The 26942-nt window shown below is 42.4% G+C and overlaps 1 protein-coding gene across 1 annotated transcript in view; it reads left to right on the top strand.

The window, feature by feature from the left end:
- BNIP1 (BCL2 interacting protein 1) overlaps positions 1 to 20272 on the top strand; it is a 30728-nt gene extending 10456 nt beyond the window's left edge. Inside the window, exon 6 of the mRNA XM_077327038.1 lies at positions 3989 to 20272. Coding sequence (XP_077183153.1) covers positions 3989 to 4185 — 197 coding nt within the window. The 3' untranslated portion in view covers positions 4186 to 20272. The remainder of the gene's footprint in view (positions 1 to 3988) is intronic.
- Positions 20273 to 26942: the final 6670 nt, after the last annotated feature.

Below are 26942 nucleotides of genomic sequence, written 5' to 3'. Positions count from 1 at the left end.
GCACAGGAGAGCTTTAGGATGTAGACTCAGTTCACTTAGCACACCCTTCAGGTAAGAAGCCTTCCCATCACCTGTTTTGAACTGGTAAATAAAATGTTTGTTGTTCATTGTTGCATTGTATAGATCAGTGGTTCTCAACCTTCCTAATGCTGTGACCCTTCAATACAGTTCCTCATGTTGTGGTGACCCCTACCATAAAATTATGCAAGAGTTCTCTCACAGAAATTAAACCAAATCTGACCCATGGCGTGAATATCCTTTGTTCATGATTGTATATACATTTTTTTCCTGGGGAAGCTGCTGGAGCGACTGGTGGCCGAGCGCAGGCACTTGCAGGAAGAGCAGCAACAGTGGCGCCCCCCCCCGGCCCAGCTGCTTGCCCTGCTGCAACCCCTGTGAAAGCGTCATTCGGCCCCCAAAGGGATCCCGACCCCCCAAGTTGAGAACCACTGATATAGAAAATACACTTTGAAATAATAAATCCAAAGTTTTTGTAGGTTATATTGGAGAGAAGGCATGTGTAACAGAAACTTTATAGCTTAAGTTATAGAAACATGTAACTTTGCCTTATGAATGTGTGTGTGCAAAGAGTCACCAGGAAACTCAGGACTGGTTAGAATGTGTGAGAGACCCAAATTTGTTTGTTCTTTTACCTGTGCCTCCACCTTGTTTCATGATGAATAGCATCTGCTAATGCATGTTATCAGATTATCTACTAACTAGGGGCAAAGCCCGTTGTCTCCAAGAATACAACGGGCGCTAGAGCTTGGCAGTGGGAAGAGGAAGGGGAGGAGTTGTCCAGTCTGTAAGGGCATGGGGTTGTCATGTGTGTTGTGTGGGAGGTTGTGGTGGCATGGTGGCAAATGAGGCCATGGGTGTGGAGATATGGGTGTCAAGAACCTGTGGTGTGGAATGTCTGTTGATTGTGGGAGAGGACTGACCTTTGGGAATTGTTGCATAGAGGTTACAGATGAGCTTTCCAGAGCCATGTCTTCAGATATGTGAAGGGAAAATCAGACTGGAGACTCTTCTTAGGGAAAGATTACATGGCAACCAATTCCCCCCAGTTCTGCGTCATTTCCCTTCTTGTGTGAATTAGGCCACATTCACCGAAATGCCCCTCTGCCCTAATACACATAGGGTAGTCACAGTACACAGGTGTCCACCCTGTTCCTTCTGTCTCCCATATTTTAACTGTTGGTAAAATGTTATGTGCCCACATGCTTCTTTCATGGTTGCTCCTTAGAAGAATGGATTTTTGTACCCTATTGCTTACTACCCAAAGGAGTCTCAAAGCGGTTTACAAACACCTTTTCCATTTGTCTCTCCACAATAGTCAAGCTGTGAGGTATGTAGGGTTGTGAGAGATCTGAGAGAACTGGGAATGGGCCGCAGTGACCCAGCAGGCCTCAGGTGTCTCAAAGCATTTTCCAATCGTCTTCCCCTTCTCTCCCCATAGCAGACTCCCCATGAGGGAGGTGGGGTAGCGAGCCTCACAGGGAAGCTGGCAACCCTAAGAGGAAGACTGTCTGTGCACAGCAGTCTTGACCTTAGTAAGGTTTTTTATACTGTTTTTTTATTTGCCAGGCGAAGGTTATTTGCCAGTTACTATTTCAGTTACGATGTGTCTCCAGACATTTACTTGTTCTCTATATAGTTTCAGGCTGTAAATATTTATTTAGATCTTCCTGCACTTTCCAGACTCACAGGACTGATGCTGGTCTGCCTGTCTGCGCCCCAGAATACAAACAGTTGCTGATAAGGGCTGGCCATAACCCATAGGCCAGGAGGGACACCTCTGCACCACTCCCTCCCAACTGCAGGCAAAAATGGCTCATTTGAAGGCTGGACTCTGAGGCATTGTACGATTTTGAAGTCCCACCTCCAAACCTCCAGGAATATTTCCAACCCATGTATAGCCAACCTACAGGTGTGGCCTGGAGAGCTCCAGGAATTACAGCTCACCTGCAGAGTATAAAGATCAGCTCCCCAGGCAGAAAGGGTTACTTTGGACAGGGTTGTGGTAGAGAAGAAACATTTAAGGCTTCCCACACAGGTTGTTGTTGAATTGAAAGACTTGAGGCCTACTGCACAGGGTTGTTGTGCAGATGAAACAGGAGACAAAAGAGCCAGCTTCCTCTGCAGAATAACGCTGTGCAGTGGCCTCAAATCTGCAGAGAGTTGCAAAGAAGAAAGACACATGGCTTGGCTGTGTCTAACCCCCAGCCAGAGCAGTATTTTAAGTGAGAAGGGGCTTTTCTGTGGCCTCCCTGTCAGCCAACTGCTTGGCAGAAGGGGAAAGTTCCCCACCCACGAAAGGAAGGTCCTCAGGCTCCCCTGCGTTGCTCTTGGAAAGGCCTCCCTCCCCTCAGTCAGGGGCTGTTAAAGGATCCTTTGCAGGAGGCCTGAAGGGAGGGGGGAGGGGGAGCACTCTGCAGCCTCCTGCCAGCTCTGTCAGGGTTCTGAGGCAATTTGCAGTTGGACATGGCAGTTAGGACAGCCTTGGGGCAAAAAGGGCTGGCCCAGCCTCTGTTCTCATCCCCCTCGGCAGCCCTGCTGACCTCCTCTCCCTGCAGTGGTCAGGAGCAGACTGGCAGCCAGACTGGGCTGGGTGAATGGAATTTTGGTCTTTCCTGGTGAGGGGCCAATAGGAAGGCACTTTGCGCACCTCCCCATTGGCTGCTTGGCCCTGGATGGACACTCGGAGGGCCCAATCAGGAGCCGCCCTCTGAGTTTTTATCCTGGACAGGGCCCGCCCTAACTCCTCCCCAGGTGGCCTTACTCTTTTATTTAATAGGACCCTGTCCTATTTAAAGATAATAGGACCCTGTCCTATTTAAAGATGTATGTTGTTGGGTTTCATTTGTTTTTCTAACCTGTCTAATTCTAGGGGCTCCAGGCCGTTTACAACATACTTAAGGGCCACAAATTGCCAAATGCCAATTAATGGTATGCACCCAGTAATTCTTGGACCCTAGATATGAATATAAGAATTTGACCTGCTAGTTTATTTTAGCCATTAAAACAATACAACAGATCTGCTCTCCAATTAACTATTCTTGTGTCATTTAGCAGTCAGATGTGTGATTTCTGCCTTTGCTTCAGTCGGGGAGGTGCAAATAACGGGTTAATTAATACGGTTTTCTCTCTTCCCTCTCCCTCCTGTGTTTATAGCTGCCTCCAGCATCTCAGTGTGTGCTGCTTCTTCTATTAAGTGACTGTCTTGGCAGCTCCTCTGTCCCCTAGCACTTGGTTAAAGAGCTCTTTCTTTCTGACTGAGGTGGAGCTCACAAAAGTTGCTTCACTTGTAAAAGGCCACCTATACTTAATTTGTCATTGTGCAAAAAGTCAAAGAAGTCCTTGCTGTAAGGTGCAGTAAATAATTTGACTTTGTACTCAGGAAGCCTTCTGTTATCTTTTACTGTGATAAATATCTGACAGGAGACAAAATGGTCTTCTAAATGGAAAGTTAGAATTGCACAATAGTGTGATTGGTTATGTTGAATTTCTGTTCCAAGCATAAGATATTCATTTCTCCAAATGAACAACTCAAAAGATCTTTGGCAGGCCAACAATGTATAAATCAACTAGTTCTTTAGCAGCTCACTTCACATTTTGACTTGAGGTTTTTGAGGTTCAGTGGATGAAAACAATAAACTTCTCTGGCAGTGGGGATGGGTGTGTACCTTCTGATGTTGCCATTGGTTGGCAGCTAAGACTGAAAGGTTTGACACAGAAGCTCTGCACAGGAGTTCCTCTTATAACAACTTTCTTAAAATGTAAATAAACAAATAAAAATAAAAGCTTTGCTAATACTTGATACAGATAACCAGGTATAAAATGCATGGCTGCATATGATGTTGGTTGCAGTGGGTATGTGAATATCTCATACAATGCTTTATATTTTGTTTTCTGATTCTTGTTTGTTTGTTTGTTTTTCTGATTCTCCAAAACACTTTGAGCTGAAGTATTATGTGTTCTCTTTCAGTCAGTTCTTCACGAACCATCCTGGATGCAAATGAGGAGTTCAAATCCATGTCTGGAACGATACAGTTGGGACGAAAACTCATTACAAAATACAATCGCAGGGAATTGACTGATAAACTCCTCATCTTCCTTGCCCTTGCTTTGTTTTTGGCCACAGTGCTTTACATTCTGAAGAAAAGACTATTTCCCTTTTTGTAAAATTTCCAAGGGAGAAATCATGGCTACAAGGCAACCCAAATGGGAGAATTTATTATAAGGACCTGACACTATTCTGACAGAGGAAGGGTTTCAAGGAGACAGGACAGGATAATGTATGAACAAAAGGTAAGCTTACTTTACCTGAGCTTAATGTGCTATGAGTAGAGCTACAAGTACAGGAGGAAGAAAGAGCACTGGCCAGAAGCATGCATCAGTTTTGAACTGGCTGGAGGACAGCATATTCATCCCATCTAGGCATGGATCATACATTTCACTTCTTCCCTCCGTTCAGAAGACATGCTGATCTAAATCAAGCAAGGCATGAGATGGGTGGGAAGAGACTGCAATAAATGCAGTCAGATACAACAGGGAGTCTTATGCTAAGTAAAATAAATAATAAAAATGGAGGTAAGCCAAGTGTACATCGTACTGATGTTTCTTTTATATTGCCTTTTGAATTCTATTTCAGTGAATTCCCGAAGTGAAAGAGCAGTTTGTTGAGCTGCAGAATCCATTTATTTAATTGGTATTGGCAGGAAGATGTTCTTTTTCTTAACTTCATTATACTTGTTTCGGTGACCTAAGGCTGATCTCTGAGTAGGAAAGTAAATGCCTGAGGATGCTATTGAAACCTTTCTCATTCCTTTTCTTTTGCCCCTCTAATTTAAGTTGTATCGGACCAGAGTGCAAAGCATGCAACATCCCATCCCATCGCATGGGTGTACTGATGCACAGCTAAATACATAAGGAGGGATTCATGTGATGGCTCCAGAGACCCCATTCCCCCTCTTCCTTCCCCATTAATTATTGGCAGGTTATGCTTTTCATCATGACTTTGCCAACTTTCTAGGCTGTCAACATGCATGCATAATGGCTGCTGTCACTAGGAGACACTGGGACCTGTCCTCTAGGGGTCTGGAAAGAACAGGGCCCCTGGATCCTTCTGTGAGGAGTAACCAAGCATTTTGCCACACACTTCGCATAATGGGCACTTACTCAAAGAATGGAGGTGGTGAAGGGTCTCAAGGTATTATAATTCCGCACATATACTCTGAATTGGCACAGAGGTGCTCCAGTAGAGGATGATGGCAAGTACTGCAGGATTTGATTATGTGAAAGAAACTTGGAGATGCCAAAGTGAAAAATGAAGGAACTCTTCTGTTACCAAACGATGTATAATTTTTATTTCAGAGCACTCTTAGTAATAAAGAACTTTTCAATCACATTCCTGTCAAATAACAAAGCTTTCTCCCCTTTTATTGAAGAATTTCTTTGAGATTTTTCAAAGACCAAAGTGAGATCTCTATTTTGTGTATTATTGTTTGATAGAGATTTGTATTTATTAAAAACCAAAAGCTAAAGATAATTTCACTCTATTTTTTTCTCTTTTCTAATAGTTATTTACCTTGAAATTGTTATACATTTGTGTGTGTTCAGATATGTTTTCCTTCTGTATTGTATTCATTTGCAACCAGAAAACACAAGTTTGCTTTTCTTTTCCTCCCAGTATCTGGGTTGAAAGATAAAATGTATGTATTCATTCAATGCATCTTTATAAAATCTCTGTCTTTTGATCTTGCCAAGCATAAAACAGGATTGTCATCATAATAGGATGTCTTACATAAATTTGAACAAATGGTCTTCTGAATTCCTAGCGTAGACTTGTTATGCATCTTAAACCCTGGTCTCTTGGTTTTCATAAAATAACTGCTGAAGGTTACACCAGGATTCTCACAGAATCATCCCTGACATTATCCTTCAGGTTTATGAAATCCTTGAAGCGTTATATAAATATTCATCTATAAATCATCACCCACACATGGATTTCACAATATTCATTTAGGAAAAAGTTTCCCCCCCCCACAGGTCCATGTACTGCCAAGGACTATGAACATGCCTGGAGCAAATTTCTTTAGGTTGATAGATTTCTATTCTGATCTTAAATGTTTAATAGACTATTTATTTATAAATGCATCTTAGATAACCATAATTATCTTTAGCTTTTGGCTTGCAAATCAATTAACTTGATCTGGAAAAAGTTACTTGCATTTTCCGGTGGCTTCAAGTGGATTATGACATATTCTTATTTCCTTTCCATGCTTATGGCAGTCAGTGGATCTGTTCTGGAATTCCACCTGCAATACATGTTCAGTGCTTTGATGTCTTTTAATATTGAACTGTAGATTCCCATCTTTCTCAAATTTTAGTTGATTGCAGCCTAAGAAGTTGCCTCCACCTATTTGCCCCACAAAATATTTATGTATTTTGCATACTGCCCTCCCTTGCAGCTTAGGGCAATTTACAGAGAATTTATTAACTTAGGCAGATTGTGAGTGGATGGGCAGGAAGAGATGTGTTGGTGCTTGTCTCCTATGGCCCTTCTTTGCATACCTAGGGAGTTGCTGATTGCTTCTGGGGTTGGTAGGTGAATTTCCTCCAGACCAGGTTGGATTCTGGAGATTTTTGGTGGGGGGATCACTTAGGCATGAAATAGGGGCCATTGTGGGTGAGCAGGAAGTTGTGAGTTTCTTCATTGTGCAGGGGGTTGGACTAGTTGACCCGATAACTGTCAGTAACAATGCAATAGAGGCAATTATAGAATGTTTGATCATTGTAGCATTACAACTGCAGCTCCATAGAGTGAGCCTATCTGGATGGGAGGGAGTTCTGGTTGCTCAAGAGATGTCCTTGACCTTCACCAAATCCCTGGTGGAGGAGCTGCATTTTGCAGGCCCTGTGGAACTGTGGTAGCTTTGACAGGGCCCAGCTCTTTAGTCTTGCTTCAAGAGTTTTCAGGTCAGATTACAGTACATGTCATACACAAGCATTCCTTTTTCCTGCAACCTTAGATTCAGCATGTTTAGATGCTCTGTCATACCAGTTAAGAAAGCCAAAGTAAAAATCTATCCAAAGTGAGAAACTGTTTCTTGACCTTTTTCTTTCTTGAGAAAGGCATCAACTTCATGATGAAAACTGGAAAAAAGTTTGAGGATTTTGTCTCTGCTAAACATCTTGATTTCTGTGTGGTATAGTACATCTCCATACCCTGCACCTCTCTGAGAAATCTTTTGACACCAATGATGAGTAATTACTGATTTAATTAATACTGTATACAGCAATACACATCACACTTCCCCACTGAAGAATCTTACTACACAAGGTGGGTAATGCGGTAAAATTGCATGGGAAATTGGAATCTATCCATCTGCTAAAAATTAGTAATGTAGTTTTAAAGTGTTAAAAGGTTTTTCTTAACTGTTATTTCTCATTTCATAAGATGAACATTTCTATAAATGATTTTTTATGTGAAGGGAGAATCTGTTTTACATATATCCAAAGTAGTCCCTACCATTTCAAATTAGGGTTGTGCAAACTGGTCCCGATTCAGATTCAGCCAAAGCAGCCAAAGCAGCCGAAGTACTTCAGCGCCAATGAAAGTCAATGCCGCCATTGACTTCCATTGGAAATCCCTGCTTCCCCACCCTTCCTGGGGGCTGGGGGAGGAGTTGGGTGTAAGTTACACCCCTCAAACTTCGAGGGTAGCTCAGGAAAGGTCTTCCCTGACTCCCCTCCAATTTTCAAGAAGATTGGACCAAAGGGTCCAATCCTAGGGGCTTCCAAAGAGGGGGTGCCCCCATACACCCCATTATATCCAATGGGGCCAAATCTCACCCTGAGAGAAAGATCAGGCAACTCCTCCTGATGGCACCGTGCCTCACTAGCAACAGCAGCAACAGGACGAGCTGCCTGGATAGCAGGCCCCACAGCAGTGCCAGCACTCACCCCTACCTGCTGCACCTTTGAAGGGGGCACCCCGGCAGCCGCCTCAATAAAGAGACCCTTTTGGGCGCTGTTTATTGCACCACTCTGGCCAGAGGTCAGAGTAGTGGAAGGTCGACCAAGGATAGGCCTCTTCACAGGTGGATGAAGGACACTTCCATCCCCCTCTCACTCCCTACTCCCCTCCACCCCTCTTGTTTTCTTGGTGGCCTTGCCCCCCAGGGCCCCCTAGCCGGACCTTCCTTCCTTCCACTCATCTCTGTTACCCTTGGCCAAACTCTGTGTCTAGTCTACCTTTAGAGACAGGGAAATTAGAGGCCCTGCACTACCTGCACTGACACCTGTGTCTAAGTAAACCTGGCTGGAAATATATTAAACCTCCCCCCAACTACTTTTTTGCTTTCTTAGACTCTAAGTTGACCTGTCTTCTATGGAGGTTTTCTGCTCCTGTTTTCTCTTGGGGATTTTAAACAACTACAGGCACCTGATGCTAAGCCTGGCTAGCTTTAAATGACCCGAGCTCACCTAGAGCTGGAAAGAATGAGGAAAAACCTTTTTAGAAGTTGTAGGTTTTGCAAAAGCTAACTGTGAGGACTACAAGAAGTTTAGGAGGAAGGCCGCAGAGAAGCGCAGAAGACCCCCACCTGTTCCACTAAGAACCCCTGAAACTGGTGGCCTTTCAATCAAGTCCTGTCTCTACCAGGAAAGCTGGCCTTCAGTGGAGAAGGGCACAGCCCCTGCAGGTGGCTTTAAACTATTAAGCTGTTATTAAGAATTCCCGCTTGCCTTTTCTCTTATGAATACAATCCTGAGCTGGCTAATTAGGAAAGGAACTGTCTATTCTAAAAAATTAGTAGGACTTTAAAATGTTTCCTAAAACTATCACTTTTACTACCTATTTAGAGGGGCAGTCCCAGTTGGGCACCCCAAGAAGAACCAAACAGTCCCCCCACAAAAATCACACAAATGCAAACCTACAAGGAAGGGAAAAACACCAGAAACAACCTTTACCTCTAACCAGCACTCCCCAAAAACAAGGAACTCACTGTGCCCCTATCCCCTCAAAAAACCAGCAACAACAATTCCACTCCAACGATTTCATCAATTAGCCAACACAGGCCCACAATAATAAAACTAACAGCACACTTTAACAGCCAGAAACACCCCCATCACCACAACTAGGCAGACACCACCCAAAAATAGCAAAAGCAACAATTGAACCCCAAAACAACCCTTCTTCCAAATACACCCCACCCACAGAAACCCAAAGAAAACTTTTTTGGAAAAACAAGAAGTAAAGTCAGAAGAGGGAGAAGAAGGAGAAAAACAGAGAAATATAGAGGAGAGAGGAGTCCCTCAGCCAGACCTTTGAGATGTGTCTTCTCCAGTGATGATCCTCCAGAGTTCAGCGTAGGAAGACAGCCAAGCCAACCACCAAGGACCAGCAGCCTGGGAGTCAGAATCTGTCTCTACCAGAGACCAGGACCAGGTTAGCTCAGCAGCAAGCCAGGAACAGAACAGAGCTGGAAAGAAACCCCCTAATCTTATGTAGCCTTATGGCCACAAAGAAAAGATTTTCAGAAATGAAAACCTTTCTCTGAGTGGCCAAAGGATGTTTCCCCAAAAAAACCTGCCTCCCTATTGGCTAACTTCCCACCCAAGCATTCCTCCCCTCCACCTACCTTTCTGTTTTTTTTTTTTCTTCCAGGAAGCAGCTGCAAGACTAACCATTGCAGATGCATTAGCTTTTGCAAATGCATTGCAATACTTGGTCCACAGTGCTCTTCCTCCGCTCACCCCCCTTTGCCCTGCACAGACCCGGGCAGAGGGCGGGAAGAGCCAGATCAGGCTGGAAACAAGGTAAGCTTCCCAACGGTCATCTCTGAAGTGCCGAAGCAGCTCCAAAGTGGCCAAAGCAGGCTGCTTCGGATCTGTTGCTTGCACTGGGAGGCCGATTCAGACTGCCCCAAAGTGATCTGTTGCCGAATCGGGGCTGCTTTAGCGCCGAAGCAGCTGATTTGGCCCAAAATGCACAACCCTATTTCAAATTGTGCATAGTCAAGATTGCTTGGCAAGGATTCTCATTTGCAGTTACAATCAAGGGAGCGATATAGTGGCAAAGATTTCCCCCCCAGATTGAAGATCTTTTTTTATGATTGGCATGAGGCAGGTAGGTATTGTTCTGTTCTGGATTAATTAATCTGGAGCCAGAGAGTATGGTTTGATATTTGTTGCCATAGGATAGCACTTCAGTTCTGAGTCTTACATAGCTTTTAATATCCTAACTTATTACAAATTGCTTTTCTTATGTGTGCTAATATTGTCTTAAAGTAAAATTCCTATAGATGGCAACATGCACTGGAACTACAAAAACTCTGCCTTGTGATGTTTATTTCGGCCCTGCAGGCTCAGTGCTTTACCAGCCAAATTGCATTTGTCAATAACAACTAGTACATTAGCTAGGCATTGATTATTGCTGTTTTTTCAACAGAAGAGGTGAGGCTGACAAGTTTCTGTCAGGGCAGTATGTATATTACAGCATCACTCAAGCTCAGAGTTCAGCACTGCGGAAATAGCAACTCCTCATTCCTTTGTTTCTGCAAAGAGCGCTCGTAAGGCAAGGGTGATGCGAAGGACCAATGCTGCAGTCATTCCAAGCATGTGGGAAGCACCTTGAATTTCACAAGGCTGGATGAGTTCAGGAAGAGACTGTTGAGCAGGTGTTGCAAGCAGTGAAATCTTCAGCTCCTAGTTTCTCGCTGTTTCTATGAGAAACAGAAGGAAGTTTGCTAACATGCAAATTTGCTGAAATTGAATGATTTATATGGGATTCTAACTTCAGCTTTTCTTGGCACGCTGTGTATGGAGTCTTGAGGATACACCCAGGACATTCGTGGCTAAGCTGTGGTTTGACACCATTTCTCTCCAAACCAAGTCCCGTGCTCTAGTCATTGGGCAACATGCCATTCTCCACATGGAACTGTCACAGAATTCTGGCAGGCATGCTCTTTTCATAAAATAAATGTATTGTGTGCCTATTTTCTGCAATGTCATATGGGGTGTGTGTGTGTGTGTATGTGTATGTGTATGCCAGGCTTGTCCACAGAAAACAATTCATGCTGGCAAAGACTGGCACCCTTGCCATAAATGAGATTACTTAAAACACGTTTGCACCAGAAATAAGGTTGGCCTAAGGACAGCAGGCTACATCCTGCCTCCAGCGAAAGTGATCTAAAGACAATGGAATGACTTATGCAGAGAAAGGAGGATATAAATAACATTTCAATGATCTCGAAGATAGGGAGAATGTGCTTGCAAGAGGGGACATGCTTGCCAAAATAAGTAGCTGTTCACAAATGGGAGGGTGAGTTCATCGCTGCTGTGTTTCTATAAATGCTACTGTCAAATGTGCATGGTGGCAGACGCCTGCCAAGTGGTCCAGGCGTAAGTGCCAGCTGGAAGAAGACTGGGCAAGGCTGGCTGGAATCTTTGGGAGCTGAGAATAGCTAAGCTGCAGATGCAAACTTGCCTGTGAATTATGCACCACGCCCACTGAACACGGAGCGAGGAAGCCAGGTGGGCCACTCTTGTGTCCTCTGCTGTTCATTTTCATTCTCTGTCAGCCCCGAGTCTCTTGCATCCAAAGACCAAGCCCATAGAAAGACAGGCGCTTCCCTGGGAAACTTGCCAAAGCCCATGCATGTTTTTGAAGGAGTATAGAGTGTTTAGGTTTTTTTAGCCTGGTTTCAAGTGTCTGAGCCTAAAATAGCAGTAGATTTAGGTTAGAGCATTTGTCAGGATTGATCTTTGTTCCTGCTTGATGCCATGCGTCTTGCTTAGAAACAGACCTTGCACTGTGTTCATGATTATAGTCTCAATTCTTTCCTGGCTTCCATTTTATTGTCACCAGTTCCAGTGTCTTTTTAAAATTAATGAGGTTAGCTACTTAACCCAGCCATGCACACTTGAGCTTGCTGGTGAGCCCCTCAGGCCAAAAAGTACCCAACAAGTGACTGGGGAGGAGCAAGGACCTTCAGCAAGTAATCTTGGATTTTATGATGAGCCTGGGGCAAATCCAGCAGGAACCCCAGTTGCTGATGCTGCCAGTGGTGAAAGCAGAGGTCTGCGCTTTATGAAGATGCACCAAATAGCAAGTTGGAATGTTAGAGGACAGACTCAAGGAAAACTCAAAATTGTCAAAAGAGAAATGGTCTGGTTGAACATTGATCTCCTTAGCATCAGTGAATTACATTGGACGGATGATGGCTTCTTTCAATTGGAGGATTTTAGCATCTACTGTTCAGGACACAACTCCATTATAAGGAATGGTATGGCTTTTATTGCAAGCAAAACATTTCTCGAGCAGTGAAAAGTTTTTCGATGATAAATGATCAAATCATGACAATTAAAATTTGTGCCAAGCCAATGAATTTCACAGCTGTCCAAGTATACATTCTGACAACTGATGCAACAGAGGTGGAAACTGAAAACTTCTATATCGCCATTCAAGACACTTTAAAACAAGTACCGAAGAAGGATACACACTTTTCTTGGATGCTTTAGGATGCTTAGGGCTGTTCCTGCGTTGAGCAGGGGGTTGGACTAGATGGCCTGTATGGCCCCTTCCAACTCTATGATTCTATGATTCTAAGGATGTCATTTACATCAGTGTGAAATAGAAATAGGACTTGAACCGGCCATTCTTGAGGAGGAAGTTGAATGATCCTTGAGTCAATTGCCAAACAGCAAGGCCTCAGGCATTGACATCATACTCATAGAATTGCTGAGATGTGTACCAATTAAACCATTACAGCTTTGTGGCAGAAAATCTGGGAAACTAATAACTGGCCAGAGAAGTGGAAATAATCAGTGTTCATCCCACTACCAAAAAAGGGTGACTAAAAAACTGTTCCAATAACTGTTCAATAGCCCTCATTTCTCATGCTAGTAAGATCCTGCTCAAGATCATACATCAACACATAGCAACGACCATTGAAAGAGAATTACCAGATGTTCAAGCTGGCACTCATGATCACATAGCAAACCTGTGCTGGATTTTGGAAAAGTCACGGGAATATCAGAAGGATGTCTACATCTGCTTTGAGTACAAAGCTTTTGATTGTGTGGATCACAACAAGTTATGGGAAGTCCTGTAGAATTTGGGGGTGCCTGTGCATTTGATCTAACTGATGCAACTGTTCCATGCAAACCAAGAAGCTACCATTGGGTGACACTGACTGGTTCAAAATAGACAAAGGAATGTGCCAAGGTTGTATTCTTTCCCCCTTCCTGTTTAATTTGTATGCTGAGATCATTATGATAGACTGAACTCAAATAATCACACTGGAATTAAGACTGGAGGAAGGAATATAAATAATCTTTGGTACGCTGGTGATATATTTTGTGTCAGAAATGCAGGAAGGCCTAGAACAGCTTATTACAAAGGTCAATGAAGTAACTAATTTGGCCTTTTCTTAAATATAAAAAAGACAAAAATGGTGACCACTGCAAAAAACAAACATATAATAACAATTGATGGTGAAGAGATCAAATGCGTTCAATAATTCATTTTTCTTGGATCATAAATTGATGTGAGTGGCAATTGCAGTATGGAAATAAAATGGTGAATTGCTCTGGGTGCTCAGCAATGATGCGTGTCAACCAAACATGGAAAGCAAGGACATATTGGACTACCAAATGTAGATTAGTTAGATCATTGGTTCTAGTGCCATGACCCTTTAATACAGTTCTTCATGTTGTGGTGACCCCCAACCATAAAATTATGCAAGTGTTCTTTCACAGAAATTAAACCTAAGCTGACCAATGGCGTGAAGATCCATTGTTCATGATTGCATATAAATTGTTTTTTTTCTGGGGTTTCTCAGTTCAGTTCTGACTCTTGTCCCACCATGCCGATCTCGCTCTTTTCCGCTGCTCCAGAGAGATGAACGCTCTATCTCAAACTACCCCTGTTGTGTGGATGGCACCCCCCTGGCCAAGCTGCTTGCCCTGCCGCAACCCCATGAAAGGGTCATTCGACCCCCAAAGGGGTCCCGACCCCAAGGTTGAGAGCCACTGAGTTAGATCTATCATATTTCCAATAGTCACTCATGGCTGTGAAAGTTGGACAATGAAAAGATTGGACAAGAGAAGAATCTGTTCATTTGTAGAAGGCTTCTGCAGGTTCCATGGACAGCAAAAGTCACAAACAAGGAAATACTACAGTGCATAAAGTCTGATATATCATTGGTAGGCAAAATCACGAAACTCTGGCTCACTTACTTTGGCCATATCATGCAATCCAATTCAATGGAGAAAAAATTATGCTAGGATTGGTCAGTGGAAAAGAAGCCAGGCCAACAAAGGGCACAGTGGTTGGACGTAGTCAGAGTGGACAACAGCCAGTACATCGCATGGCTGAGGGATGCAGCGTAGGATCAGGGATCATAGCAACAGCTGTGCATAGTATTGCCAAGAGTCAGACATGACTGAATGGCTGACAATAACAACAAAAGTTTAGCTATTTGAATAAATGTGATGTAGTAATGCACCTAGAGACTGGGAATTCATGTTTTCTCTTTGTTGGCTCTTAGTTAACCCCTCCGAGATGTCTGAAAATGTGTGTTCATCTTTTTCTTTTCCACACACACACAAAAATGCCAACTTTTGATGCATAGTGTGATACTAGGAATGTAATTTTAACTTGTTAGATGACTTATCCACATAGAATCTCGAGTCCACTGATAATTATGTGTGTTGATGCGATGCATGCACCCCAAGTTCTGCTTACATGAACTGACTAACGGGGCTGGCAATGATAGCTTTAGTAAAGAGTGTCAGCTGCCTGTTGGAAACAAAATGATTGAGATGGCTTCTGTCCCCTGCTGACATGACTCCCTGTTTGTTACGAGATCGTCATAGGCCCCCTGGTGCTGGATGTATGGTGTTTTAACCTTCTCCAGCACCATTTTTGCATGTGGAAAATCATCTATAGGACAATCCATGCATGGAAATTTAGCATATGAGCTGCTGTCACTAAGATGAGACAAATGGATGCGTATGCACTGCAGATATTTTGAAGAAAAGAACATTGCAGAATGACAGCTCAATGAGAGCTAAACATAAAAAACAAAACCACACCCACTCACTCAGTTACAATATGCAAACAAGTCTAGGGTAGGCTGCCCAGATAAATAAAAGGAGATTCTGGCTTGCTGTACTGGGACTAGAATTAATATAATTTTTAGCATAAGAAGTGTGTTCTATTATAATTGGAAAGCTCTTCAACTATTTTGAGATAGTCACCCTTTCAGTAGTTGAATAATTCAGCTGACCTTCTGCATTGATTAGAGTATCAATTTTACATTTGGCAATCTGGCAGTAGAGCAGTTCTGGGAAGTTTTGTGCTCCTTGTGTAATACACCCAGGTTTTTTTTAATGAAACAGAAAGACTCCGTTAATATGATAGACACTTTAAATCTGTCTTCCTTTGGCCTCTGGGGCTCAGGTTACTTTGAGATATTTGTCATGCTTCTAAGCTTTCAGATGTGTTTATTCAAGAAACAGCCAATGGGCAGAGTTATGGAAAATGTTTTTTCTTGATTAGCTTTGATCACTGCTGCTCTACCCTTTGTCATTTCTTAAGGAATTAATAGGATAAAGGTAATGGGAAGATTTCCCATTTTGCGCAAATGGGAACAACTAATTTTGAGTTGACTACGTTTCTGATTCTTTCATTTGGATTTTCCATAAACACTTCAAACTTTCCTTAATATTTGTGGGAAGTGAATGTTGTGTTCAGGTATTTTCTGAGTTCACATTAGGTTGCCTTATATGCAGAACAAATTAATTAAAGATCAAATGGTGGGAAAGCACAGCATGTCTTTGACATTTCCTGAAATTTAAGTTTTCATAACTCTTTATTGAGGGTTATATGTGTGTGTGTGTGTGTGGGGGGAGAAAACCATACAAGTTTATTTTTCCAAATGAGGTAATGATCAATGGAGCTATGTGAATAAGTGAGATTACAGAACTCATCTAAGGGCCATTTAAGTATCTGTAAAAAGAAAAAAAACACATCAATGTTAGGAACTAGTGCCATAAAAAGGATCTAGCAAAACTGTAATTTTCTTTCCGTAATGCTAGGTTGTTTTGATCACCAAAAATGAGTCACAGAAGGCAAACAACCAAGAGAACTGGCTCTATTGATGTTTTCTTCAAAGCACAGTTTACTTGCATTTTGCTGGATTTTATAGCTGTAATTCAAACAAATTAAACATGCACAGAGGGATAAACCACATGTACTTTATTTATGGGTATAATTGTTCTCACTGCTAAAAAGACCAGCTGCTTTTCTAAAGTGTACAGTGGATGATCCTGTTAGCAATGGAAACAATAGTATCAAAAATCACAACAGTTCCAGGTGAGCATGCTGTTAACCCCTATACATGCCTAATGCTTTGGGGGAATTGGGCCAATATACAGTTGTCCAAATCCATGTACAGTCACAACAGGTGATTCTGGATGAGGATGTGCATTCCTATTTGTATGAAAAGAAACATTTAGCCAGTTCAGTAGAGTTTGGCTGTGCATCCTGATCATCCTGAGCCTCCAGGGCGGTATATAAATATAATTAATAAATTAATGAATTAAAATGTGTGTAAGAATGCCTATCAGAATCTGTCAGAGTAATAACTAATCAAGATTTGAACCAAATATTCATGTTCTTACAATTGCCTTCCCTTCCTCTCTCCACAGCAGAAACCCTGTGAGGTAGGTAGGGCTGAGAGAGTTCTGAGAGAAACTGCACTGTGAGAACAGTACTGTCAGAACTGTGACTAGCCCAAGGTCACCCAGCTGGCTGCATGTGGAGGAGCAGGGAATCAAACCTAGCTTGCTGGATTAGAAGCTGCCAGTCTTAACCACTACACCAGGGGTCCCCAACTTTTTGGCACATGGGGGCCGCATTAGTGTGCCCAGTGCCTACAGAGGGCCACATCTTAAACCAAAATGTAACAAAATTATTAACCTACTTATTTAGATCAAAAGTAAACATTCAAAGGTAAATGAAGAAATGTTAACTTTAATGCAATCCATTTTGGAACAATATTTTACTGTAGAATCCTTTTATTTTGCTACACATGTTTCCTTAGTCAGTGTGATTTTTGTGGCTGTTTCTGTTAACCAAGGCATTGATGTCCAAATCAAGGGCCGCACAAAAAGAGGTCAGGGACTGAATGCAGCCTATGGGCCTCAGGTTGGAGACCCCTGCATTACACCAAGCTGACTTTATTTAATGTAGTGAATTTGTACGCTGCTTTTCTCCCAAAGAGACCCAAAGCAGCTTCCATCAGACTCCTTTCCTCCATTTTATCCTTATAACAATCCTGTGGGTTGATTAGATTGAGAGTGTGTGACTGGCCCAATATCACCCAACAAGCTTTGATGCCATGAGTGGGGATTTGGATCTGGGTCTCACAGATGCTAGCCTGACTGTCTTAATGAATGCACAACACTGGGTGTCTGCAGCCCACTGAACTCCCTGAAGTCCTGTTCTGCGGGGATTGGAGACCCTCAAGAACAACATGAAAAGCAAATGAGCAGGTTGCAGTGAGAGTAGAAAATTAGCAAAAATTACTCCTCCCCTTCTACTGATTGGATGCACTGACCTTGGATCCAGATTTCTGATATTTGTTACAATGGGGCTCATTGAAATCTAGCTGCTGTTTGAGTGCATTGAAGTCTGGTTTTCATTGGCCATACAACCTGAGGACCCACACAGGGAGATATGTGTCTAAAACAGATATTAAATGTTCTGACCAGGCAGTGATATCAGGGCTGTCTCAGCCTCACCCATCCCACAGGGTGTCTGTTGTGGGGAGAGGAAAGGGAAGGTGACTGTAAGCCGCTTTGAGCCTCCTTCGGGTAGGGAAAAGCGGCATATAAGAACCAACTCTTCTTCTTCTTCTTCTTCAACCACAAGTTTCTGCCTGTGGTCTTTCCAAACAGGATTGTCCCAAGTATCATTTCAATATATAGGTTTACATTTTCTATCCATCTTTGGACCACCACAGTGGCTTTGGGAAGGGCTTTCAGCTTCCATATAAGCATACATCCTGTTGGCATTTACACCAGAAATGCACACACATGTCCGAGATGTGTGTGCATTTATACATCTCGTATATGAGCAATGGGGAACTGCTTTACGAGAGGCCTGGTAACATATCAATAAGGATTGTTTGCCAATGTTTATGAGGTAATTAGAACTCAAGGCAGACAACAGATAGTTATGGTAAAAAAATAACAATCTTTATTGGAAGGAAAACAATAAATAGCAATAAGCAAAATATATATCTAGCACACTAGCAGTTTAATGGATAGGAGAATAAAGTGAGGAAAAGGGTTGTAAGTATATTTACCGGTCGTGAAGAGTAGTGAGGCAGAAATATGACACAGCCAGCAGTGTGAAGGGTGTTCTGAATAGGTTGCCATCAGATGTACACTTTGGGCTTGGCAAAGCCACTGTTTATATATGTTTTGGGGAAACAGACCAGGTGAACACAGGATGGAATATTCCATGAGACAGGATATTAGAAAAATGCCTCATCTTGGCTAGGAGATAGGCTTTTAATAAGTAACTTATCTTGTCTAGCAGTGTCTAAATGTTTGGGAAGTAATTTCCCTTGGCAGATAGGTTCACAGTGGATTGTAGATGAGAGACTGAGAATCTTGACCAGGAAGTTTTTAGGCAAACAGAACTCTGCCGGACCTCTTGCTCAGCAAATACAATGGGGTAGGGGGTCAGTGAGAGGTGAGCTGGACATGTCTTGGATTGAAGCTGCCATGTCGAACCTGTGACCGGGACGATGGAGTCAGGTTGTGGCAGACTTTTGATGAGTGTTGCTGGTTGTTCATAACTGCATACCAACCTGTAGGGCAGGGTCCTGCCAACCATAACAGCATGAAGGTATGTGTTTCTGATGGATTTGCATTCAACCAGTAATTTGGTGAAGCCAGCTCTGAAGGGCTGCTGTAAAGGTGTTTAAGCAGTTGAGCTGTACCTATGTGCTCTCTAGTGACATCAAGTGGGCATTGGAGTAATTGCAGAGAATTCTGAACCTCCACCACATTTTGGGAAAGAATAGATGCCCACACCAGATTCTACCCTCTGCTATCAGAATCTGTTGTGGATCTGGCTGTGGCCCCTAATAACTTCGGCACATGCCCAGACATTACAACCAGCATGGATGCCTGGCAAAAGTCACCAAAATATACAAAAGAGGATTGCCTTTTCCCCTACTCCATAAGGTTCTACTCTTAGCACACTTTGAGGGAGCACAGCAAATGCTTTACCTTAAATCCTATAGGTATAGCTTCAATGAGACACTGGAACAATAAGAAATAAAGTTTATCATGCTCACTGATCTAGCATTTTTTGCCAGGTCAGGGCTCCAAGCTTACAACATAAACCGTTTTACATGCTGCTCTAAAATTGAGAACATACACACACGTAGAAAATCAGACTCTGAGAGTGAGAACAAAGCCTTTTCTTCTTTTCTTGTTCGAAGAGGAAGTGGGTGTTCCCATCTGAAAGAAAAGGCCTCTGATAACTCATCCTATTCTGTAGTTAACCAGGTGTCCCTGCTGAGCACATGAACAGGACCTCGCAATTTGTGACATCTAGCCCTACAAGGTAGAGCCTCTTGTGGTGCAGAGTGGTAAGGCAGTAGTCATGCCGTCTGAAAGTTTTGCCCATGAGGCTGGGAGTTCAATCCCAGCAGCCAGCTCACGGTCGACTCAGCCTTCCATCCTTCCGAGGTCGGTAAAATGAGTACCCAGCTAGCTGGGGGGTAAACGGTAATGACTGGGGAAGGTACTGGCAAACCACCCTGTATTGAGTCTGCCATGAAAATGCTAGAGGGCATCACCCCAAGGGTCAGACATGACCTGGTGTTTGCACAGGGGATACCTTTACCTTTACCTTTTTAGCCCTACAAGGTAGGCCTGTTCTATATTACTTGCTGCTTGTATTCCAACAGTGGGCTCCCACCCTTCTTTAGGAAATTCAGATCAGTATCTGCCTTGCAGAAGCAAGAAGCAGGCATTAAGGCTCAGCTCTCTTGATCTGCCAGTGTGTGGCATGTAGTCTGCTTGCAGCCCAGCCATAAAGGCTTGCAGTGTGTTGCTTCTGAAACTACTTTTTAAGCTTTTGTACTCTGCTTCAGTAAGAAAATTGAAACAGATGAATATGATATATTTCCATGTAAATCATCTTTACAGTAAAGATTACTCTCTTTTAAACCTCAAAGCGCTGTGAGTCTGGATTTATGCCTCATCCACATACTTTAAAATGCTGTGTTACTCAGCAGCTCTATTTTTCTGGAGGGACTTAGGACCGAACCAAGTCCAAAAGCCCCAACAGTTTCATTATCTTGGACTGAACAGAACTTTGCTTGTACGTACTGGCAGGCAGGCATGCTAATTAAGTGGGTGGAGATAGAGGCCTCCTATGCTGAGAGCTTGAAAAGACACCCAGAGCTCTACCCATTCTATAGCACTTTTTGATAGGTTCTTCAGACATCAGCTGGTAGGGCACCTTAAGGCCAGTACTGGCAGATGCTTTATTGGAATCTTCTTTCACCTAGCAGCATTTTAAAACAAAGTGCAACATTACTATAACTGGAATTACCCTCTTGAAATAAGTCTTGCTAAGTCCTTCTTGCTAAAAGTTGATTTTGTGACCCTTCTGAAGAATGACCTTGACAACCAGACCAGAAGATGTTGAATGTCAATATTTAAACCCCAATCAGTTTTATAACTTTAATCTGAATACTTGTAACAAGACTTAAACTGCAAATTCAAACTGACTCTTCATCCTGTAATAAATAGACTCCTTATTTTAAGAGCGATTTGTGCCCTGAGAAATGTAACTGACAGACTTTCTAGGGGATGGAGATACTTGATAACGCAGGTGAGATGCTTCTGCCCTACCACCCCCAACCCCAGCCTCCTCCTATTTTTAGATGTGGGATGTGATACTGATCAACAAGTATGACTGTTGTCAGCTTTTCTAATGGCACGCCAAAAGTCTGTTTTCGTCCCAGTTATCTCCACCTTTTAAACCCTGCCAGGCCCAGATTGCAGGCTGCCTTGCTGAGAGCAAGTCATTTTTTGCTCTGCATTCAGTGTCACTTTCTGCATGAAAGGGAAATGCCATTCTGAGCCTTTCAAGGTGATAATGCTGCCTGTATCCTTCGGTTCCTTTGATAAGTGCACAGAGGACAGGCGGAGAGACTGTCTCCACAGGGATCAGAGCACACCAGACTCCACAGATAGGCCCATGTGAATATATCTATAGAATAAGATGAAAGCATTTCACTTTTTGTCTGGTATCATATGCAGGGATGCTGACCCTTCCAGAGATCTGGGCTTTTTGGGTCTCAGCATCTCTGTGACTCTACATTCTAATCCAAGCTGAAAAAGCGGGAGAATGAAGGTGAAACGGACACGCTGCTAAGGACTGGGATTAGTCTGAAGTGTCACTAAAATGGTTTCAATAACCAGAAAGATAAGGGAAGAAATATTTCATATTCCTTGATTCACTGGGCAGTTACAAATAACAGGACAGCCTTTCTACAGGGTCAGTTTTCTTGTGTGAAAATAATACTGGGAGCCTGATGGTGCCTTTTGCAATAAGGCAGAGCTAGCTCTCATCACTTCAGTTCCCTTTCTCATGTCCACATTCCAAGGACCTAAGCTTTCCCCTTCAGCCCCTGCCCAAGCAGATGGTGTGACAAAATTCCAGCTATCTGGAGGGAATCTCTACTAACCCTCAAAACCCATTAATTGGAACCCTATTGTCCAACATGGAATGCCAAGGCATAATCAAAGAACATGCTTACACTGGGAAATTTTTTTCCATTGTAAAGGATCCTTTTCAACAGAGGATGGAAAAAGAATTAACTGGAAAGACAGAAGACAGCTATAGTTTTCTTCATGTTCAGCCAGTGTGGAAGTGGCCAGGTCAACTACCTTTAATGGGATGAACTGGGTGGGGCTGCCTGGCTTAAAGAAGGCTCCCTCTATTTAGCAGCAGTTGCTCTACCAGCATAATCTTCTGAGGAATGCAGAGAACTTCTCGGTTTCCAAGAAGAAACTTGAAGGAAAAGTTGCACCCTCAGGCCTTTTTGATTCAGAACTCTTTTAGGGGAAGGCGGGATTCCAACTGTACCCTCCCACTTCAACTGGCCTCTTTCTTACCTAGCAGTGCCATAAAATAAATCATTTAACCTCAAGAAGATGCCCAAGAATAGCACTGCCCTTGGTGATTTCAAGTCCACAATAGCCCCCAGGTTCCTCAAACCTAGTGGACAGATGTGCCGAGTTTCTCCTTACCCTGCTCCTTCCTTCCCCCTCATTGACTATCTGGCAAAAAAATAAAGGAATAAAATAGCCCTTCAGTCTTTTGTTCTCCCCTTCCCTAAAGCAGCCCACTCAGACAATCTGGAGAAGAGAAATGGAAGCCCCACTGTAGTAGATGGAAGTTCTGGAGAAAAGCGGGGAGGGATCCGTAAGCAACGCAGCAAAATCATCTGACTAGGGCAACACTGACTTACTGCCCAAACTATTAGAGCACCAGGGTTTTTGTGGGCAAAAGTGTGAATCATCTCATCTTCAGACAGAGCAAGGCAAATTGGCTGGCAAGGTCATCACTTCAGAATTACCTAGCTAAAGAGTGTCTTTCACATTTCTGCTTTGTCTGGGGGAAGCTACAGCTCACTGGACGATCCTGACAATTCATGTGGCACTTTCTGCTCTCCTGAGATATCTATTCTTCCCTCTGACTGATCATTTTCCCCAGATTTTTCTGAGTTTCAGTCCTCTAGTCAGGCTTGGCATGAACTAGGTATGTGCTTGTAGGGCTATATGACTCATCTTGATATTTGCCGCACGCATCATAGTTGCATTAAACCCAAAGTCTCCATTAAATCTGCTTACAGTAAAGGCTAGGGAAGCTGGGTTTTCCGCAGAGCAAAGGTTTTTGAGCTGACTTGTTCATAAATGTACCTTTTCAGAGACAAAGAAAAATAAATCTCAGCTTCTCCAAGTGTAAACATGATAATTCGAAGATAACTGAGATGGTGGTGTTCCCTTTCACCCTAAAAGCAGCCAGTGGAAGGATGATTAAGGCAGAAAAGGCCAGTTGGGCCTGCCTGGTAATTTAACTTCCTTCAAGTTGAAAGCCAGATGGATTCTGGGAAAGCAAAAACCAAAACCAAACAAAGCACATGGAAAACAATCAGGGCTAGTTTAAGGACTTGCGGGGCCCGTAGCACCAGAGCCAGGCTAAGGATTGGAGAGGTCTTAGCAGAGCGCAACTGGCAATTTACTTGTGCTGTAACAGGGAGGCTCCTTTCCCAGGGATTGTGGGAGGTTTGGAAGCAACTGAAATCTTCACTTTGCGGAAAACATTTATTAGTATTATCCTGAACTCAAAAAGTGATGTGCATACTTAGTTACTAACAGAGCATACATATCACATTAGTATACATTAGTTATGCTCACATATCACATTAGCATACATTAGCTATGTTCAAAGAAAGAAAAAGAGTAAGGATATAGTAGGACCATTGCTGGGATAAGAAAGTGAAATAGTAACAGGTGATGGAGAGACTGCTCAGTTCCTACTTCTCCTCAGTCTTCTCTTGCAAGGGAAATTGTGCTCAATGTGGCAAAATCGTATCACATGATGAGGGATGGGAGTTGCAGCCTAGGATCACTGTAGGGGTTGTTCATAAACAACTAGCTTCCTTAAATGAAACCAAGTCCTACAGTCCAGATGCATCCAAGGGTACTAATAGAACTTACCAATATAATTTCTGAAGCTCTCTCCCTTATTTTTTGCAATTCTTGTAGAACAGATAAAGTGCCAGAAGACTGGAGGCAGGCAAATGTTGTCCCCATCTTCAATAATGGGAAAAAGGAGGACTCGGGTAATTACTCACCCATCAGCTTGACATCTGTAGCTGGCAAAATTTTAGAACAAATCATCAGTCGGTCCTTCAGCAGCTAGTGCCGATGGCTGTAATTACTAAGAGTCAGCATGGTTTTCTCAAGAACAAATCATGTCAGGTGTGGCCAAGATGTCGTTCTGAGAGGATTGCAGTGCAATTGCAGTGCAATCACTGAAGCCTGACAGGGGCCAATTGTGGAAGCAATTGGCAGAAAAGAGGAGGGGTACGCAAACCCCACCTCACCTTTCTACCCAGGAAGTTCTTGGGGCCGTCTCCAATCCTTTAGGGAGTATATCCCTGGCTGTCAGCGTTTCGGGTCAAGAGGACAACCGCCATATTCTATCTCGGACTTTTCTTTTCTCTCTTTCTTAAAGAATCTGCTTCAACCCTACACTACAATTTACTGCAAATGAATGCTGTGAACTGAGGGGAGGACATCTGCTGAGTTCCAAAACATCATTTACTGCAAGTACCTCTCGTTTTTTTTTCCGTCTCTTTTCCTGCATCAAAGCCCTCTGTTTCTCCCCTCCTTTTGCTCTGCCCGAAGCCACCTCATTATGAGGCAGGCTAATTCTCCTTTCTAAGCAGAAGAAGGACTTAAATCAACTCAAATTAATTGGCAAAAGCTTTTACTGCAATTGTTTTGGTTTTCGGAGATAAGAGATAAGAGCCGTGAATGGGAAGATCTCACGAGAATTCTGTTCCAGTACGAGAATATCTGCTTTACTGACTTCAATACGTCACATGCCAATGCCAGGAACGCCAGAGGACAAAACAGAGGACCTCTACTGGCCATTTGTAAAATTGTCTGAGGCTGGTTGTTGATTTCCAAGCCTAAAACATGTCTATGTTAAAAAGAATGGCTCATCTAATAGAGAAACAAACCCAAGATTTGAAAGCATTTACAGAAGGATTGCTCAAAAATATTTTCAAGGAGATCCAAGACGGCAAGGAAGAAGTCTCTAACAGGAATGATGGATCAATAACAGTGGCTGATGATAGCTCTAAACAAGGTGGAAAACCAACAGTAGAAGAGAAATTTGAAATTTTGGAGATGGAAAAGGGGATGTTGTCCTGCAGCCTAGATAAGGACACCCTTCTTAAAAAGACATACAGACATTTCAAAGCAACAGTGCACAAGAATCAATCAAAAGATATATGGATCTGCTGTGAAAGTAATCGATTTAAAGGAGCTTTTCGGGGGGGAAATTGTATTGATATTGGAGTCCAGGAGGTGCAACTGCCTCAAGATTTATCGATGCATAATCTGCACTTTCTACGCCAAAGGCCAACGGGACAGAACATAAGTATACGGAAACAACAAGATGTAGCAAGCCTCGATATGAGACCCTCTTAAGAAGACCGGGGAAGGGAAAGGGGAAGCAGTGGTTCTTTCTCTCTTTTTTCTTTTCTTCTGTAGGCATATAGGCAATATAATCGTTAGTGCCAGAAATATAAAACGGGGTTTTCCCCCCTTTATTCTTTCTTTACTAGTGTATTGCTATAGGGCCAAAGCTCATACTGGTCTGTAGAAAATGTTTAATGTTAAGCTTTCAACTTAAATCTGAAAATATACCTGTCAGGATGGCTCTTTGAATATGTCAAGTATAAATTATTTTATAGATGAATGTGACACTAAAAGTGATCGTAAAAATTACTAAAAACTATGTGAAATGTGGTAATAAAGTAGGCTTTTTTTTCTCCCTATATATGGCCGAAATGTGAATAAGCTTATAAATTTGGGGCAAAAGTCTATACCATTGTGTAGTCCACATGGAGCCTCAGATTTTCTATGTAAGCTGAATCTGTATTAAGGGTAAGGAGAAGCTATGAAATCCTCTTGTAATTCTCTTGTACATTTTTAAGGCAATGCCCTACTTTCTTTTCTTTTTATTAGGGTATTGATACAGGGCCAAAGCTCATATTGTTCTACAAGAAATGTTTAATGTTAAGCATTTAATTTAAACCTGGAAATATCTGTCAGGATAGCTCTTAGACTGTGTTAAGCAGTTAACGTGGGGTCTATGATCTCTTAAGTAAGTTGATTATTAAATATATCTCCGCAGTGCCCTCTAGCCTAATATTTTACTGTTCATGCTAAGTTTATACTATTATGTAGTTAGTGCGGGGTCTTTGATTTCCTACACAAGTTGAATATCAAATATATCTCCGTAGTGACTCCCAGTCTAAATTTAAAGCATAACTAAAAGGAGGCATCTAATGGAGGAGGTGTAAATGTAAATGTAACCAATGAAGACTTTATTCTATCATTTTTTGTATTAACAACTTTTCTTTTGTACAACTAACTAGGCCTCTTTTCTTAAATGTGGTGGAAATGTGGATGGCTCTTAGACTCAAACGTGAATAAGTTTATAAGCTTTGGGCAAAAGTTTATATCATTGTGTAGTTAATGTGGGGTCGTATATTTTCAAATGAAGACTATATTTTACTATTCTCTGTATTAATAACTTATACTGTATTCTATATTTCTATCTTTATGAAAATAAAAAAAATCTATATATATAAAAAAGAACAAATCATGTCAGACAAAACTTATCATTTTTTTTGACAAAGTTACTACCTTGCAGGATCAGGGGAATTATGCGGATATAGTTTATCTTGATTTCCATAAAGCCTCTGATAAAGTTCCACATGATATTCTTGGTGACAAGTTGTTAAAATGTGGTATGGATCCTATTAATAGTAGATGGATCAATAACTGGTTGACAGATTACACCCAAGGGGTGCTTGTTAATGATTTTTCATCCTCTTGGAATGGAGAGAAATGGAGTGCCTCAACAATATATTATTCAACATACTGATGAATGATTTGGATGAAAGAATAGATGGGGTACTTATTAAATTTCCAGATAATACTAAACTGAGAGGTCTGTGATAACTAAACTGGGAAGGGTAGCCGAAGAAGACAGAATCAGGATACAGGATGATAACAGGCTACAGAAC

Source organism: Paroedura picta, chromosome 3 (assembly GCF_049243985.1).
Source record: "Paroedura picta isolate Pp20150507F chromosome 3, Ppicta_v3.0, whole genome shotgun sequence".
Taxonomy (NCBI): domain Eukaryota; kingdom Metazoa; phylum Chordata; class Lepidosauria; order Squamata; family Gekkonidae; genus Paroedura; species Paroedura picta.
This window is presented reverse-complemented; position numbering and strand designations above follow the sequence as displayed.